The sequence below is a fragment of the Sturnus vulgaris genome, chromosome 17 (genome assembly GCF_052056855.1).
Source record: "Sturnus vulgaris isolate bStuVul1 chromosome 17, bStuVul1.hap1, whole genome shotgun sequence".
Taxonomy (NCBI): domain Eukaryota; kingdom Metazoa; phylum Chordata; class Aves; order Passeriformes; family Sturnidae; genus Sturnus; species Sturnus vulgaris.
The window spans coordinates 6,955,053-6,973,894 of NC_142259.1; the positions used below are offsets into that span (position 1 = coordinate 6,955,053).

Genomic DNA, 18,842 nt, shown 5'->3' on the forward strand with positions numbered 1-18,842 from the left:
AGTACTTTTAAAGTGATAGTCTCGAGTTACTGTACAATTCTCTGTACACAAAAGTGGCTTAAGGTATTTCTGCACTGCCCAGTCATTCCTGCAAGGATACTGTCTTATCCCATTTTAGAATAGTTTCTAAAGCAATTAACTCACCCAGTTTAACCATTTCTCTCATTTTTGGATTTGTTCTATCCTTTTTTTAGGAGGATCAGCAGTTGGCCAGGTTTGCTCTGTAGCCCAAGGATCAGCTGAGTTGAGGTCACTAACAGGAGGTGGGGGAGCAGCAGCAAGCAGCAGGGTTTGAGCCAGCAGCTCCTTTTGCTGACCACAGGAAAGTGTCTGCAGAACTTGATTCAATGGTAGAAAAACAAATATTACGGGAAAGAGATGAAAATTGATTATTTTTTTCCAGGTACCTGGAGGAGTGAAGGGAATTTTCCAGTTATTTGTACACTGATTACTATTTTGAGGAAGACAAAGATGGGGATACACTTATGCTTTCAGAATATGCTGCAGGAATAGCAACATAAACCAGGTCATATTTGTGTAGAACAAGCCTGGTTTATTTATCTAGAGCTGGTGAGGAGAATATTGCTCTTGGTAAAACATAGATAGTGAATATCCTATGGCTGTAGGCTGGAAAATTATATTGGAGCCTCAGCTGGCATGGGCTCCTCCTGAGCCCTCCAGAAACAGGAGCAGCGTTGGAAATTGGCACTTTGCTGCAGAACAGTGCTTTTCAGAGCTCAGATCCTGACAGTCCCAGCTCACCCTGCTTTGAGTCATGGTGGAGAAGCTGTAGTAGGGCTCAAACCTGAAATAACAGGGGTGGAAAAGCACAGCCTGAAGGAGACCAAGTTTTTTATTCTGTAAGGATTCACTTAAGATTTCTCACAGCTTTCAACATAAAGAGAGTTTTTAATGGTCATATGTGTTGTGGTTAAATATCTATGTTTGCTTGATTGTTTCCTGCTCTAGGAAATTGGAGCTGGTTCTGAATGCTGTGCACATTTATTGTATCCACATGTCTGCTGTTATGGTTGTAAAATAGTGCAAATCAAACCCAATATAGCTCATGGCATCACTTTCCCATGTAAATATTGCAGTGGGTGAGAACGCTGGGGTTTGCTTAGCAAATAGTGAGTTGTGAAACACTTTTGGAAGATTTCTGTTAGAAAGGAAGAGGGAACTGAAATACAAACCTCAAGGATATTTTTAGCAGCTGGTAAAAGATTGTCATTTTTCTGCCAGCCTGTGTGCTCCTTTTTTTTTTTTTAATTCCCAATCAAAAAAACACACTATGAAATGAAAGCTATTTTTTCTTTTTTTCCCTGAGAGTTTAAAAATTAATTGCCTTTTGTACAGAAGGAGATCAAGCCAAACTTTCCTAAACTTACACAAGAAACATCATCCCTGGAATTCTAGATAAAATCTACTGTCAGGCAGATACTTGACCCAAATAGGTTGAAGAACCTCAGAAAATTAAGTCTTTTATTTCACCTGAGTTTTTTTGGGTCACGTTTTTTTGTCAGTATACCTGAAACAAAAGCTGAGTTTAAGTGGCTCCCACTTTCCTTTGGTGCTTAACTGCACCCCCACGCTCTGCTGCAGTTGTTCCGGTGAAAATCTCTGTGTGACCATACAGAGAACCAGATAGGGGAACTGATCTGCATTTAAATATAACTTTTTTTAATAAATCAATTTATTTTTAACGTATTAGTTCCCGTCTCAAGTTCTATCACAACTCTACATATGGTCTTGGTGCCACAGAGGGAGTAGCAGGGGAGGGTGCAGGAATTTGGGGTGGGAGAAGTTGCTGATGCTGGGACCTCTTCCCTTTCTGCTTACCATGATGTAAACAGAAAAAAAATCTGTTTTCCATCACACTAAAAATTATCCAGCTGTGTGCAGGACATCCAAAACATCTGCCCAAGGAAGTGTGATGCCTGCATCCATCCCAGGCTGCTTCCAGGCCTGATGCTGATGACTTTGTTCATTAACAACTTGTGTGGTGGGATGTTGTGAACCCTCAACGAGTTGTTGAGGGCAGCAGGCTGGGAGGGATGATTGGCTGGAAGGCAGCAGTGCCAGGCACAGCAGGAATTCCACCAAGACAAGTAGGAAGTCCTGCATGTGGCACAGGATAACCCCGTGTAGCACTTTGGGTTGGCAGCCAAGGAGAGAGAAAGCAGCTTTGCAGAAAATGTCTGCTGGTGAGTAAGGAGCTGAAGAGGAGCCTGTGTGCCCTCACAGCCAGGGAAGGTTGGCTGCCTGCCTTGGGAAGAGCATTGGAAGCACAGGATCCAGTTTGGGGATCTCCAGGCCAAGAAAGACTTTGACAAGCTTGAGCAAGCGCAGCTGAGGCCACGGAGATGATGTGTGTGAGGAGAGGCTGAGACAGCTTGGTTTAAAATCTTCAAGAAGAGAAGGGGGGGAGGTGGATTATCCAGGGCCAGACTCTTCTCAGATGTGGGTTGAGAAAGGATGAGAGTTAATGGACACGAGTTACAGGAAGGGAGATTCTCACAAAGTGGTCAAAAGGTGGAGGAAGGACCTGGGGACGTTCTGCTCTTTCCCTGCTGATACCCAAAACTGGGCTGTACCAGCCACTGGAATCCTAAGTAGCTCTGAAGCCACTTTCAGCCTAATTTATTCTACAGTTCTTAAAGATGACTCTAGGTGACAGAGCTGCCCCAGGTCAGGATGACTTCTCACTGTCTGATGGTGACACCACCTCAGATTAAGTCCAGCTGCTCCACTTTCCAGACTGTACTTTCCACTTTTCCCAGACTGTACTGTCTTGCCTTGCTGACAGCACGACTCCTGTACTCCCTTCCCTTCAGGTCACTTTTCCATCCTAATTCTGCCAGATTGGGTCCTGCAGGTGGGGTGAGCTACAGGAAAGGCTCAGGAGCTCCTTGTGGCCATTGAGTTGTCATTGTCTTTGAGGCTGTGGGACTTGCAGAGAGTTTCCTGCAGGTGCTGGGTGCTGAGACCTGCAGTTCAGAAGGGTGTGCTGGAGGAATGGCTCATGAAACACCTCTGCATTCCAGTGGGGTTGGGAGGGCTCCTCAAAGACTCCTGAAACGTGCCAGGGTGATGGAGAAACACAGAGGAGCTGTTTTAAAGCTCTGTAAATGATAAGTGAGGCACCGTTGCCCTCCTTTGAAGGACTCCTGTACCTGTGGCTGGCTCTGCCACACGACCCCAGAGATTCAGGACACCGAGGGAGAAACATCCCTGCTTTGAGCTCCTGCCACACTGAGCGGGGCTTTGAAGAGAAGGTGACAGATTTCTTGATCCCCTCTTACCTCGAGACTGCAATGAAAAGAGCAATATTGAGAAAGAGCAACCTGGCAAAACGTTGTCTTTATTTCTTGGGGAAAAAGCTTATTTCTGCTTTGAGTTTTCCAGCAGCAGATGCAACCCTGTATGGCTTTTATTCACGCCTTTCTCTCTTCTCATGGGTTTAGTTCTCCAGTTACTGATTTCTAGATGTTCAACTGTCTACATGAGAGAGCAGGAATAAAAGATGAAAAGGGGAAAAAATAATTAAAAAAAAAAGAACTCTGAAAGAGAATAATAGCATTGGGAGTCTGGGAAACTCCACTGGGGGTTTACTGAGAAGGTTAAAACACAATACAAACAAAAAATAAGTGGTGTGAGAGAAGCAGACGCTGAGGAGGTACTTTGGTAACAGCTGAATTTAAGCTGTAATGAGAAAAAAAAATGACAGAAGCAGGGAGAAGAAATACAAGAGAAAAAAAATGGTTTGTGTATTAAAGTAATTAATTAAGGTAGTAAATGGAGTCTTTAAAATGGAGCTTTCCCTTGCTGTTTCTGAGATGGCATGTGTGTTTTGTTCAGTTGTTGGACTAGGTTTAATGCTTTTTACTGTCAGCTTCCTCCTAGATCTTTGAAAATAAATTATCACATTAACATTTGGATACTTTAAGTACATTGCATTGCTTTGATTTGTGCCACAGCCCTTTCCAAGGGGCTGCCAGATAGATGTCTGTACTGCTTGATTTTCTGTGACTAGTGCAACTTGCTTTTCCCATTCCTGGGTTTGTGACAGGAGCTCGGTTTATAGGACTTCCAGAGCTCACACAGCAGCTACCCTGGGTGTGCTGGGAATATTGTACCGCTCCTGTTGTCCTGGTGTGAGGTTTATTCCTCTTCATGGATCTGTTAAAGCCTGCCTGGTCTGTGTGGCTGGGGATGAAGTGTGTTTTGAGCTCAGCTGGCATGGGTGACCTCTGTGAGAAGGTGCTTGCAGTCCTTGTATCCCTGTTATGTGATGCTTCATGTGTAGATGAGAACTTTACTGTTGTTTTCAGAATTGCATGGAAGTACTGTTGCCAAAATTGTCAAAAAATAGGCTCAGTGTTTTATTTGACAATAAAAGCTAACAATAAAACATTCATCCAAGTCAACAAATTTAAGAAAGCTTTTCTAAAGCTTCCGTGTTTTGGAAAGTAGGCTGGTGTAATAGAATAACTGCAAAATAATGATTTGCTAAAGAGACTAATGAGCTCAGTTTCCCAAGCAGCATTAATCCCGTGTTTAGCTCGGGATTTCCTGCGTGTGGAGCCCTGCAGTCGCAGGGGCTGTCCCAGCAGGGTGAAAAACGAGCTCTGGAGGGCTGGGATGGAGCTCCGGGGCCGTGGCAGTGAAGAATTGCAGAATAGGAGCTCATTGAGCAAAGCCGGAGTAAACAATTCGGATTACTGGGAAGTGACGGATGCTTTCGATTCATATCATTCTTTGGCTAAATCTTGTTAAAAGGAGCTGCATTCTAGAGAAAAGAGAAGTGGTTTTGGAGGCACTGTGGAAAGGAACTTGGTGCATTTTTTGGGTTTTGGTGTGCTGAGAGTATTTTAGTACTTATGTGACTAAGTGGATATTTATTTTGCCATAATGTGTGTTTGATTAGATTACATCAGCTATAAATACTGGAAGCTCTGAAGCATCTATTTCACTGTGTCTCTAATCTTGGCTTTTGAGGAACATTTAATGTCTTGTTGTGGTTACAATTAATCTGTGTGTGTTTTAGCAATTAGTGTTTATGTGCAGCGGGCAGCAGCCAATTCTGGCAACTGTCAATCAGCAGCTGTAACAGGCTCTGAGAAAGGAGTGCAGAAAGCACAAGGTGATTCCCTGCCTGCCTGGTTATTTGGTAATGCAGTTTTGCGGGCAAACACCCTTTCTGGCCCAAGTTGTGTGTGTGTGGGCAGTGGGACAGTGGTATTATTGTGGTTTTGATGTGATGAAGCTCTCTGTTACCTTACCAACTTAATGGGCTAAAGTTTAATTTGCTTCCTTTACCACCTTTTGTAACAGCTGCTGGTTTTTACTGTCTCGTAATTTTCCTTTATGTCGGCATGCTGGCTTGTTTTTAAAAACCTTCATTATCATCTAGAAAGGGGGATATCCTGTGAGCCGCTAATGGAGGGATGACAAAATACGTAAAAATTCAAAGCATTTGAATTCTTCTGCTTGGCTAAGATTTAATAAAACCGATAATATGAAATTATACGAGCAAAACACAGATGGAGGAGGGAAAACGGTTTGTTTTAAACAGAGAGCATCTCTAGTAGTTCACATTTATGAACTTTCTACTGTGTTTGTAGTCCCCAGCCCATTCCCTCCATCTCTGGGGTGTGGGAGCACTCTGCCCGTGATTGCTTTTTCCTTATTGTTTACTTTGAGGCTGTTTGTTTTTTAAAGGAGCAGCTTAGTGGTAGGATGTACTGGCAGAACAGTGCAGCTTAGTAAAACCAATCTGAACATGTTCTGGAATCTGATATGCCCTGAGCTGGGACTGGGAAATTCTCTGGCTGCTCCTGGCTCCACAGGCTGGGCACCTTGAGCGTGTCCCCACGTCTTTCTCTGGCAGTCACCACCTGTAAAATGGAGATAAAAATAATGATCTTCCTTCAGCTGTTTTCCAGGTTACAGGAGGTGGGCACAGTACCAGTGTCCTCATTAGCATTTCTTAATAAGGCTCTGCAGATTAATGCCTTGCCCTGGTTTGAAGTTGTGGAAACCAAGTGCTGGTTTGTTCCACTCTGCCTCTTCCCTTCTCCCCAGCTTCTGTACAGGAGTGAGTTTATTGCAGTGCTGTGTGTGAACAACACTTGAATTCCTTGCTCTGAAGAGTGCCAAGTGAATTTGTGAAAGCAGCAGGTATTAATTTTGTAAGTGTCCTACCACTGGTTTGAGCTCTAATAGTTCCCTCTTGCATCAAGTAGATTTAAATCTCTTTTAAACTACGAGGCAATAAAATATTCAGGACCTGCAAATCAGCTTCTTTCTCCATCTGATAGCTCATTATCTGTGCTTTCTCTTTGGATATAGATTTTTTTTCCCCCTCTGCACTGATAGGAGGAATGCCACAAAGGCATAAGTTTGTTGGGAAGCTTCAGCTCCGTTTGCCAGGTGCTCAGCTGGGCTTTGAGTGTGTCAGCTGTGTTTGCTGCTGCAGATTGTGGAGTAGGTAATTGCAATTTGTTTCATGCACTTTTAAAATGGGCTAACGGCCCTTTTTGTGTGTAATTTTTTGTTGTTTCATGTAAAGAATAGAGAGGAGTCTGAGAGTCATTTTCCTTTACATAAAAATACATAAATTATTTAAGCTGATAAGAGAGTCAGAGTTCAAACAAAGGAGGCTCTTCAATTAGACCTTCCCAAAAATACAAAAATAAACTGCGTTTTTGCAGGAAGGAGTTTGCCTTATCATAGCTTTTTCGGTTTTGTTTGGCTTCAATAATTGATGTATTTGTTACTAATATGTTATATTTTTATACAGTTTCTTTGTAGTTACATGTTGTGAAGTGGCAGGTCCTTATCTCTTTTTTTAAACTGTAACACTTCTGTGCAAAAACCCACCCTGTGATATATGCTGGGAACCACTGGTTACTGTGCATTTTTTAGGGAAGTGACCCCAAGGGATTTATACTCAGAACCCACTTTTAAAGTCTGTTTATTACTGAGTTTCTCAAAACTTTCATTATGGGGAAGAAACAAAAGAGTGAAAATTTGGGCTACTGCAGTGTAAAATTAGGGAGAGAACAGAACTTAAACCTTTAAATGTAATTTCAGTACTAGCAAACTACCCTGAAATCTTAGTTTAAGATAAATAAATAGTCTTGTCCAGGCCGTGGGTAAAACACCCGTCCCCTCCCTGTGCCCTGCTCTCACAGCACAGTGTGGCACTGAGCCCAAGCCCGGCTGCTGGGGCAGGAGGGAACGGGCTGCAAAAACAGAACCCCCGGCTGCGAGGCAGGAAAAGAGGGGTGTGCTGCTTTCACCTGGGGAGAACACACTCAGAGAGAAGTTCTGTCGATGAGAGCTTCCTCTGGGAGTTAATGGGACCAATTAAAAGTCCCTATAGCCTGACAAGAGAAAACTTCTCTCTCCGACGTAAATTTAAAAAGGACTATTTAAGTTAGGAGCTGACTGAATTTGTTTTTTGTTTGTTTGTCTTGTCGTTATTAAAGATTAGGAGAAGGGAGGAAAGAGTGGTCTGAAAATCTTATTCTAAATTTGCTTTTCTTTCTTTTTCTTTGTGTAGTTAATTTTTTTATACCCTTTTAAGTTTTAAGCCTACCTGACTCTTTTGCTCCCGGTTCCATCTCACAACAAAAAATTAACAAATCAAAACGATGGCAAGGGCTGAGAGCAGCACTGCTGCGTGAAAAGCAAAGGCGGGCCAAGCGTTGCTGCACGCGTGGCTCGGTGCGGTGCCGGCTCTTGTCTGACAGCATCTTCCTTCCCTCCTTCCTTCCCTCCTTCCTTCCCTCCTTCCTTCCCTCCTTCCTTCCCTCCTTCCCCGCTGCAGGCGCGGACGCGGCGGGGCCGGAGCCCGGCGGCTCGGACAGCAGGCTGGAGCGGCCCGAGCCCTACGGCAGCGTGGAGGAAGCGCTGCTGGCAGGCGAGTCCAGCTACATCCAGCAGCCCCTGACCCCGGACAAGGAGGATGCTCTCCAAGCCGCCACCGTGGCCAACCTGCGAGCAGCTCTGATGAGTAAGAACAGCTTGCTGTCGCTGAAAGCCGACATGCTGGGCGAGGACAGCTCGCTGCTCTTCGAGTACCTCCCCAAAGGCACCCACTCGCTCTCCCGTAAGTTGGACTTCTTCTGTTTATTCTGTTTTTAGTGATGCTTTAGGGGAAATCTTTAGTGAGAAGAAAATACAGGTCACCGCCTTGTTTGTTGCTGCTGGTGTGTTCGTATCCTTAATCCCACTTTCCATGAAATTTGGAAACTTTTGTCTGATATTGACCCAACTTTTATGTTAACTACTGGAATCACAGAAGAAAATATTCCTCTTGTAGCGCTTGCCCTCCAATTTCTGTTTTGCTCATTTGCACAATTATTCCACAATTTATTTACAAACAAAATATAAAGTATCCGAGTCACTATGGGAAAGGTTTTGAACCCAAACTTGATTGATGTTGAATAGCTTGAATGTTGCTCCTGTGTCTGTGGAAACAATTGGGCTGTTGTAGACTGCATGATCTTTACTTCTTGCAGTTTAATTTTAGAGCTGTAAGTAGTGAGCAGCTATTGATTTTGTTTTGCTTGCATCTGAAAATGAATGTTTTTCTACTAGTGATCTGTTAGAGACAGCTGATGTGAACCATTAGGTGTGGACAGCTGATTTTTCAGCATATTTCTGTCTTTTCTTGATTGCAGCCTGATTCTCTAGTGCATAAAGAAAGAAATTATTAATGCTGTATTTTAATAATACACTGAGAAGATGTATCGTGTGAAACAGAATAGAGCAAGCAACAGTTTTCTGAGTACTACATGTTAATTTCCAGAAGAAACTATTTATCTTTATCTATGCTGAGAAAACTGACCAAGTAAATAGAACGAAAAGTTCACTTAGGATATCTATTATTCTATTTTCTTTTAGTTTCCTCAATGTGAAAAGATAGATAACTTTAATGGTCATAGAATTAGAGAATGAATCGCAGAATCCCAGAATGCTTTGGGTTGGAGGGGACTTGGAAGATCATCTTTTTCCAACCCCTTGCCATGGGCAGGGACACTTTTCACTAGACCAGGGTGCTCCAGGCCCCATCCAGGTGGCCAGCTGGTCCCTGGAGTTGTGTGACATTGCACAGTGAGTGCCAGACTTAGTGTCTCTTTTCACTTCTCATGTCTGAACAATGGAATTGTTTTTTTAAAAAAATCCAAAAACCTTGAAGTTTCTGTACCTTATCCTGTAGCTTAAATATTTGTAGGGAATTGATGACGCAGTGTTGTGGTTTCTTTCGCAGTTACTCACTTCCTGAAGGATCTCCAGTTAAATCAGATTTAGATGGTTCAGATTGGGCTCCAGGGTTGCAAATCCCTCAGCTGCAGTGGAACAGCACAGACGTGGCTCAGTAGAGTGGCAGGGTTTGGGAGCAGAGTGCCCTGAGCTGTCACAGGGATGGGTGGGAGCCTGGATCGATGCGTGACCGTGGGTGATGGATGCACCACGGGTTCCAACCTGGGGCTCCTGACAGGTGAAATCAGCAGTTCCATCTTGTGTCTTGATAAATTGGAATAATAACAGGGCTGCCCTCTATCCATCATCCTTCTCCTTGTTGGAGGATTTTAGGTTTTACTTAAAAACTGAAGCACCACTTGACATAAAGATAAATGTGTATGAAGCAGTCATAAATCCGGGTTAAAAACCAGAGATTGCCCAACTACCTGAGGAGCAGAGTTTGGGGATTGGCATGGTGCAGGCAGGGAAACAGCTGGGTTTAGAATAAAGCTTGATACATTTAGAAAAGGGGATAGTTGATAGCTCACTGAGGGGTGCCATGGCCCAGGAGGTCCTGTCCAGCATGTATTTGAGGTCCTTATTTTCCAGTCTTTTCACTATTACTTGGATTTCGTTCAGCTGAACTTCAATTATCTCATCTTTATGGAAGCAAAGTGAAATACCCAAGTCAAAAGGAAAACTTCCTGCTTGGTCTGTAGCTCTCACAGCAGTCGGGAATGTGGCTGTGGCCTGGTAAGAGGGTTTTTATAGAAACCAGGAGTTAAGAGACATATTTTTCTTTCATCTTATTCAGATTCACAGGTATCAATTTATTTTAATCACTTGAAAAAGATCTTGTGATATACGATTCCCTTTTAAGTGGTCATTACTGAATGAACAGGACATCAAGTTTGATGAGAATTTTCAGTGTATAAAATGACAGTGAAGCAAGTGCTAGGGAGATTGTGGAGATGTAAAAGCACAGTCTAGGTTGGTGCTGGCTTTGTAGGTGTTTTTGACATTTTTCTTCAAAAACAATTTGAGGATGTTGAGTCATTTTAAGTCCTGGGTTATATTAAAAAAAAAAAAAAAAAGAAAGGAGGAGGGAGTAGGTAGGAGCACAGTGAAAAAGATTGTATTTAACAAGACGACCAAATGCAGTGGTTTTCATCTGTCTTGATTTAAGAAGAAATGCACTAATTTCAGGGATTATAAGTGATCAGTCTCTCTTGACTTTAAAGAAGTGAAGTGTTTTTTAATCTTGGCTGCTATCACTGGATTGTCTTCTCTTGCACTGCAGTGCAAAGCACTCAAGGAGCAGTACTCAGGTTTTGTTTTGTTTTTTTTTTTTCTGGAGGAAAAGATATTTAATGGAGGTGGACAGATGCAAAGAAGGTGTTAAACATGTTTAAAATTTGGATGAGCCATTTCTAAAGGGAATATTCTCTAAGTTACTAATTTCTAATAGGAAATTCTCTAAGTTACTGCACACATTAAAAGTTTTCACTTGCTCTTCCACATCATTCCTGTTTTAGAAGTTAGAGTATATCCCAAGGTTTTCATTTTACTCTGTGTTCTTTTTAACTAATTCATTATATGATCATATGAGGTATGAACTTGACATTCTGCTGGTGGAAAATGAAGCCCAGAATGTGTGTGTGTGGGTGTTGTATCACTATGGTGAATTTCTGAAGTTAACCAGTTCAAACTCATTTAAAATCAGAATGGAAAACTTTAATATCTTGCCATTTGGTTAGCACAGTTGCCAGATAACCTGCAGCTGAAGGGCTCTGAGAGTTTGATGTTCATGATGTGTGATCAAGATTGGCGTTGTTCATATGCTTGTCAGAAACCTGGAACATGCAGCTTTTGCAGAAAAAAAAATGTGTGATTTACTCATGGGTTACACCGAGGCTGTCTGGGGTTACTGAACCTGCCTGGGTTGTTGCTGGGGCTGCCTTTCAGATAAGACATCATGAGTTTTCCTGGTCTTGCCATGTTTTCCTGGTTTGTCTCTAAAAGCAGGTGGTTGTTGTGTGATTTCCACTCCAGCAGAGCTGCTCTGCAGAGCTCCTTGGTTTAATAACGTGTCTTATTTCATTTATGAGCCTGAACTTTGGTAGCATTGTTCTGCACGGTTACATCACATTGCCAGAAGTCTCAAAGGCTTCACTCGAATGTTTTGAGATGGTTTTGCCAAGTGTAATCAAGAGAACGAGAATTTTAATGTTCATCAGAAAATGAAGTATTTAGTTCACATCCTTGTTTTCTCATTAAAAAAAAAAAAAGAAAGAAAACTTTCACATCGTTGGGGGGGGAGAACGGGACACACGACTCCCTTAAAGGGCGACTTCCACATTTCAGAATAGCACATTTGAAGGCTTTTTTATATGTCTAAGTTTGGCTTTTCCTGTTTACCCTGTTGCATCTGAAACTGTTTATAGAAGCAATTCCTATGAAGCTTCCAGTCCAAGTGATTACATGGTACACAGAGCCCTTTTCTTTTGGGCAAACCAGCTAATAGGTTATTTTTAGTTAGTGGTTCATTGGAGCCAATAATTTATCCTTGCAGTGAATGTTAAGAAATACATTTTACACAGTGGTCAGCTTTCCCAGGAAGAAGTTAAAGGTATTCAGTTTGGTGTGGAATTTTCATACATGGTAAAAGAAGATTTAGGGGAGAATGGATGCAATTTTAAATGAGATGTAATAACTTTGTCTTTCTCTTTTCCACAATAGTTTACTGTCCAGCTGTCACAAGAATTCTTTATTTATACATATATTGCTAAACCCCTGCTTCAATTTCTGTGTGCAGAGCTGACTGAAGGAAAGAGTTTTTCATTCCTGATTTAGAAGTTAAAATACTTTTGGTTAAAATTCATTTTAGTACAAGTTTAGGAGGGAAAACGGTTTCTCACAGTACAACTCAGAATGGACATAAATCTGCATTTTTGTGTACAAAGTGTGGGTCATTGATGTGGGTTTCTCTCTTCTTGTGTTACTTGCAGTTGTTGAAACCAAATAAATACTGATTATTGTTTGAACACTTATCTTTGTTGTGTTGTACATCTTTGTGTGTTTGTACACCTTGGATTATAGTTTATTGGTTCTCTGGGCTTAATTTAATTGTCTGTTTGTTAGCCTTAATTTTTTGCTTTAAGAAGTGCAGAGGATTTTTTTTGGAACCTGTGAAACTGGGAAGATGCTAATAAACGAATTCATCAAGTCAGGCCCCACTGGTTTATCTTTACTGTGTGCTAAAATACGATTAGTTCAAAGAAGTATAACCCAGAGATGCCTTTGGGGCAGTTTGAATCAGTTTGGGTTGTTCCAGGGTAAAAAAAAGAAACGTCTGTCTGTCTGGGCAGGAATTCTGCTATGGACCTGTCGAGCTGGATTCCTGGTAACAGTTTCTAACAGGAAATACTGATAAATTCCTTCTTTCCCCTGAACTTTTCCTATCTTCGATTTCTGGCATTTTGTTGTCCTACTTTAAAATGACAACAGCAACAGATGAGCAGCATGTGAAGGAAACCTTGGAGCATTGTTATCCCAGCTGAACAGCATTAACTAACTCGGGAAAGATATTGATCTGCCATCAAAAAGGAGGAAAGTAAATCAAACATCCAGCTTGTGGCACAAGAGCAGAATTTCCTTTGATAGCTGATAAAAAAGTAAGGTTTGGGATTGTTCACATTTCGAAACCTTGCTGTTTGTTGTCACCCAGATCACAGTGCATTGTATTCGGACACAGTGTAAACTGTGACTTGTTATTTGTTGCTGCATTAAAGAGTGTTTTTTTATATCCCTGAAGGTTTCCATCAGACTCTTTTTTGCTGGAAATGAAAAAGCCTTTAGGGCATAGAGTGCTTTAAATATGAATTTGTTTGTTTTATGCCATATTTGCTTCTGGTTTTGCTGCCTTGTGTTTCAAAAAGAACAACGTGCTCAGTCAAGACATGTGCTGAAGTTTGTATAATAATTTATAATGTACAGTGATATTGATGACACAGTCTTTATTTGTATTTAGCTTTGTCATTGATCCTGAGGGCAGTTTCTGGAATATTGTTTTCCATTTGGCTGTTGCTACAGTGTAGGTGAGGGCTGGGCACAGCACGTTTTCCTTTTGACTTATGGGAGATTTTTAGAATGTAATGACTGTCAGGTGTAATTGAACAGTTTTGTACAAATATTTGAACCTCCATCCTTGCTAAATATGGAGTGACAGAAATCCTTTTTTCCATCTTTTGTAAAGCACTTTGAGATCAAATACTGACAGTCTGATATCAAATAAACCACCACGGACAGATCTTGAGATCTGAACCTGTGACAGAAACTTTCTTGAAAGTTAGTGGAATGAAGTTTGTGCGTACATTCCTTAAAGGTGGAAGTGTATGTGTTCAGCATGGTCCTTCTCCAAGAGAAATACGGATATTTGTGCTGCACTGTGCTTCTTTCTCCCGACGGACTCTGTAGTGACCGAGCCCTGCGATGTCACTCCAGCACACACAGACATTTGGGTGGGGAGGCTGGTTTTTAAAAACAAAAAAAAAAAAAACAAAACAAACAACCCATCAAGCAGAAAGACCAAAAGCCTGGCATCCCTGTCCTGCCGCATTCCCTCCCACTGACAGAAGATGAGCTGCGAGTGCTGGGGCGCTGCCTTTGCGAGGCCGTTTTTAAAGCCACCAGCTGGTGCTCGTTCACGTGGGTGAGATTCGTTTCCTGTGTTCCCCAGGGCCTGGCACCAACTCGAATCGTTCAAGGGGTGAAAGTGATGGCAAAGTGGAAGCACCATCTCCCCCGCTGCCTTCAGCACACCTTGCCACTCAGAGCTCTCCCAGGATCTGCTCTTCTGGTGACATGTCACCAGAAACTGGGATAAAAGGAGAAGTGCCTTCCTCAACCCAGGTAAGATCAGGGGGAGGGGGAAATACAAAGAATTTGAAATGCAAAGGTGTCTGTTTGATCAACTCTTCCCCAGTTAGGAGTATTTTGAAAGATCAAATGCTTTATACTTTAATCTTTGTACTTTAAAAAAGAGTACAGGTTATTTTAAAACTAGATGTCTGTTGAGGGTCAGGACTGGTGCTGTCCCAATTTTAGTCTTTCTGCCTTACCTCAACAGAACTTCTGTTCAAAAACCTCTGGGGTTATTTAAATATAAATTCCCTTTTTATTGTAAATATCTTCATTTGAACAACATTGCACACTAGCATGTAATAATGGCATGAGACCTCAGTGTCCCTATTGCTCACTTCTGGTGTTGGGCATTTGGGTTTCTTGTAACTGTCTAAATTCAGACAGAAGTGGGATGGCTCTGTATTACAGAAGTCAGCAGTTTGACCTAAAATCCATAGCTTTCTGCAGCATTTCTTATTCTCAGTATTTTTGAATGATGCTCCATTAAACAAATGGGTGGAAAACACAGATTTTGCTTTGCAGTCCCTGTAGAGCAAAGTGAGCTGGTCTGCACAGACCTGCCGAGGCTGCAGCACGCCTCTGCCTCATACAGGGCTGCCATCTGCCACACGCTGGCATATCGCAAAGGATTCTTAAAAAAAAAAAAAAGATAAAATCAGCTTTTATTTAGAATTTGGATCAGCAGTGCTAGAGGGCATTGCAGAAAGGGAGCTGTGCAGAAGGTGTTTGTGTTCTACAGGCTCTTCTGTGTGGAAGGAAAAAGTACCTGTGGAGGGCTACGGGAGAATTTCCCAGTCCTGCTGTATCAACTTAAAATCCTCTGTCCAGCATTTCCCACTGGCCTGAGTGGGAACTACGGGTGCTTAGTGAGCCTGGAAACTCAGTAGTTATCCAAGACTTAAACAGGGATGTTGGTTACTGTCTCTGAAACACCAAATGATGAGGTGTTGTGAAGCAAGATAAAGACCCAGTTAACTGCTCTGACAGTGAAAGCTTTGTAAAGGCACTTTGAGTAGCCAGGTCAAACAACTGAGCCTCCCTTAGAGAAGGGATGAAGGCAGTGACAGTGACAGGAGTCAGAGCTCTGCTACAGGACAGGTTCTTATAAATGCCTGCCTTAACTTCCCTGTGCTTTTCCTTTGCAGGCTGCCTACGATGGATTGCTGGCACTTGGGCAGTTTGATAACTCTGACTCAGGTAAGCAGAGAGAAAAAGACATCTTTAAACTGTTGTTATTTTGTACCAGAAGAGGCTGATCCGTGCGTGTGCACCCACGGTTCTGTTTCAGATTCGAGTTTCCCAAGATCTGAAGACACGGATGTCACCGATGGGACCTTCCTGGATTCAGCCCTGGCTGAGAGGCTGACCTGTGGCTTGTGCAGGAGGATGTTCCAGTGTGCTGAGGAGCTGAAGGAGCACATCCACGAGCACACCTTCTCCATGCTGCTCCCTCTCGACGGGCTCGACTGCTCCCAGCCCGGCATTGCTGCCGGCCAGCTCGGCCGCTTCCAGTGCTCCAAGTGTCCTGCCAGCTTCACCCTGACCACCACGAGAAGACCACCCGCTGGCACTGTAAGAAGATGCCGTGTCCCAGCTGTGCCAAGCTGTTCCGTGACAAGACAGACTTAACCCGGCACCTGCTGGCCGTGCAGTCGAGCCAGCGCGCCTTTGTCTCTGCTGTGGGAAGGGCTCCGGCAGCCAGAAGAGCCTCAGTAGCCACGTGCAGATGTGTTACCTGGGCTCTGCCCACCTGCCTGGGCTGGAGCTCTTGGACAGTGACCCAGTGAGGATGCTGAGGATGCATAGCTGTTGTTGTTGTATACCAGACACTTCCTTGAACCAGGAAAAGCAAATTGTGCCGTGGTTCTCGTGCTGCAAATAAATGTTCCACAGGTGCCATTTCATAGAGTAACTCCCCAAAGCTGATCAGCTGATGCTGTGCTGGTTCCAGATGCTGTGTCACTGCAGCCTTGGGGCAATTTTTGTGCAAAGATAACTTTTTTGGGTCCATAAAACAGGCTCTTTGGCTGTTTTATTGGAGTGTTCATTCTGTGTTCTGACATTACCTTCGACTGCTTTATCAGTAGATCTCAAAGTGCTTTATAAAAGAAATTGTGATGTTTTCCTCCAATTCCTCAGGAAAATAACATCCCTCAGGTTGTTGAAAGTGCTAGCAATAGAATTAATAATAGAATTCAATTCTGAGTTCTTCTCTAGTGCTCTGTCCATTAGACCATTTGGTCATTCCAGGGGTTTTCACTGTGAACTTAGGAGCTGTGGAAGGACTGAGTTGTTGTTTGTAAAGTGGTTTTCTATGTCTTCCAAAGGAGAAAAACATACTGCTTGTTCATATGTCCAGTAGAGTATGTTATTTGAGATTGAAAGTTGTTTCAAGGCTTGCACCTTTTACTGATACTATATTTCAGTACTTTCAGGGCTTTAAAAAAAAAAAAATAATCCTGGAGTATGGCTGTGGTTTTCAGGGATTCTGTACATTTTTGTGACTCATTTGGTTTATATACTCTAATTAAGTTAGCCAGACTGAGTCTGGTGGTGTTGAAGCAGAGGAAGGAGGCTTTACATAGATTTAATTGTAACTTGGGATGTGCATACAGAATCAGTAATGGCTGCTCCTGGTGGGTAGAAATCTGTAATTCCTGTTTTATTCTATGAAATTCACTTATTTTTTAAAAAGATTAAATATTTCTATGTCTCTTGCTATATATTTACATACAAAACCAGATTATGGTAACTATGAAATGAAAGTAGCATAATTAAGAGCAGTGCTTCCCAGCTGCTCTGTGTGCAGCACAGCTTGTCAGCATGTGGGGTTTCTTTCCTCAATGTGAGAGACAGCTGAGGAGAGAAAAACCCAATTTCTACAAATGTTCTCTAGAGTTCTTCAGGGAAGTTCTTTCTCATTATACTGTTGCATCTCAGAGAAACAAAAATACTTAGTTGTGCACGATGTGGACGTAGTGAGGAGCTTTTTCCCCAGCCCTTTGCTGTGGAAAGGTGAATGAGAGAGCCCATCAGATCCTGCTGCCCTTGGGCTTGTGGAGGAGAACAGGGATATTCTGGTGCAGCTCTGCTCCACCTGTTCCTGCTGGGACTCAGAGCTTCAGGGAGAGGCTCCATGCCATGCCAGGGCTGGGAAGCTGGAGTTTCCCTGCTTGGCTTAGTTCTTACTCTTCATTTGAGCAGGCTGCATTCAGAATTGAGGATAAGTTCCTATGTAATCACTGTAGTACACTTTAATAGTTTGGGTTTAAATGTTATGGGTTTTGCAAAGGGAGGTTCATTTTTTCTGCTCTTGTTCCCATTGACATCTTTGGCATTGGAGATCTCGGCTGTGTGTGAATGTGCTCAGCTCTGAGTGCCAGCTTCCCTTGTGACAGATGTCAGAGTAATTGCCTCGTGATTTATTTTGCTCTTAAATAATCAGCAAGTGAGAAAGGAGAAAGCTGAGCTGGAAAACAAAGTTGTAACCCAGTGAATCTTATCTGGAAATTTGGGAGCAGCAGGGAAGGATTTGTCTGACTTGGGAAAGTAAGATGCCAGCAAAAGCAATTTCAGCAAACTTTAGAAGGTTTCACTACATGATAATAGGTAATAAGGTTTCATGTTTGCTCATTTTTCTTGTTTAGAATTTAATTCAACATGGAATTCTTTTTCTGTAGTCAGGTCACCACTGTCTCTAATAGAGTTTTTAGAAGTATTTTCCTTGGCCTGTGCCTCAGAATGCTTCCTGACTTCAGCACTGGGAATTTCCAGTGCTTCCCTTCAGGATCACGACGAGGTTTTTTAAATTGTTAGAACTGAAGGGTATAACAGGGCAGAGCTTTATTGGGTTTGTGTAGAACAGGTGTTAGAAGTAGGATTTTACTCTTAGGAAATGGCATGGGAAGCTGATGGGAGGTGTGAGTCTGGCAGTTAAATTGCATTTTGCTATTTATAGCTTTAAATATAAAGAGGATTTAGCAGACAAGAATTCTCCTGAAGTTTGTGAATTCTTTCTAATAAGAATGTAGTATTTCAGTGATTATTAACTAGATGACAGTTTACAGAGTTAATCCAGAGCAGCTCCATCAGGCATCACTTGTGCTTTTCCTTCTCTCTCAGGGATGTAGGAGCCTGTTTCCTTTAACAGCCTCAGTGAAATATGCTACTTGAGAAGACAATACCAAAGATTTTTTTTCCCCAAGCATTATTGTGTTGGTTTTAAAAACACACATTTCCATAAATATTTTAGTGGCATTAAGTACACAGATTTTTACTGTGTCACTGTTTCTATTCCTTGTCCATTTCTTGGTGCTGTGTCCAGTAGCTCTTTACCCATGGTGCTGTTTATCACCTTGATGATCGGGTTAAAGATGATTTCTTAGGACCTCAATGCTGCTACACTTAAAGCTGCTCTATAAAATATTGTCATTTAGACAAAGGATGATGCTCATACCAAAGCTGGTATTTGTGCATTAAATAGATGTACTGTGGGTGCATGTATTTTACAGGACTGTGAAAATGTTGATGCTGCAATACACTTATTTTTCTGACCATACTGCTGTTTTTGAGGTGTTACCTTTTGTAGATACCAAAACTTAATATGTGGCTAAACTATAAACTAACTAAATATTATATAAATATAATATTCTTGGTACAAAAAT

The 18,842-nt window shown here is 42.2% G+C and overlaps 1 protein-coding gene across 1 annotated transcript in view; it reads left to right on the forward strand.

The window, feature by feature from the left end:
• The window catches only part of ZBTB46 (zinc finger and BTB domain containing 46), a 53,180-nt gene that overhangs the window by 23,310 nt on the left and 11,028 nt on the right, over nt 1–18,842 (forward strand). The window contains 5 exon segments of the mRNA XM_088174858.1: nt 7,835–8,116; nt 13,994–14,166; nt 15,324–15,375; nt 15,467–15,715; nt 15,718–15,750. Of these exon segments, the coding sequence (XP_088030984.1) occupies nt 7,835–8,116; nt 13,994–14,166; nt 15,324–15,375; nt 15,467–15,715; nt 15,718–15,750 (789 nt within the window).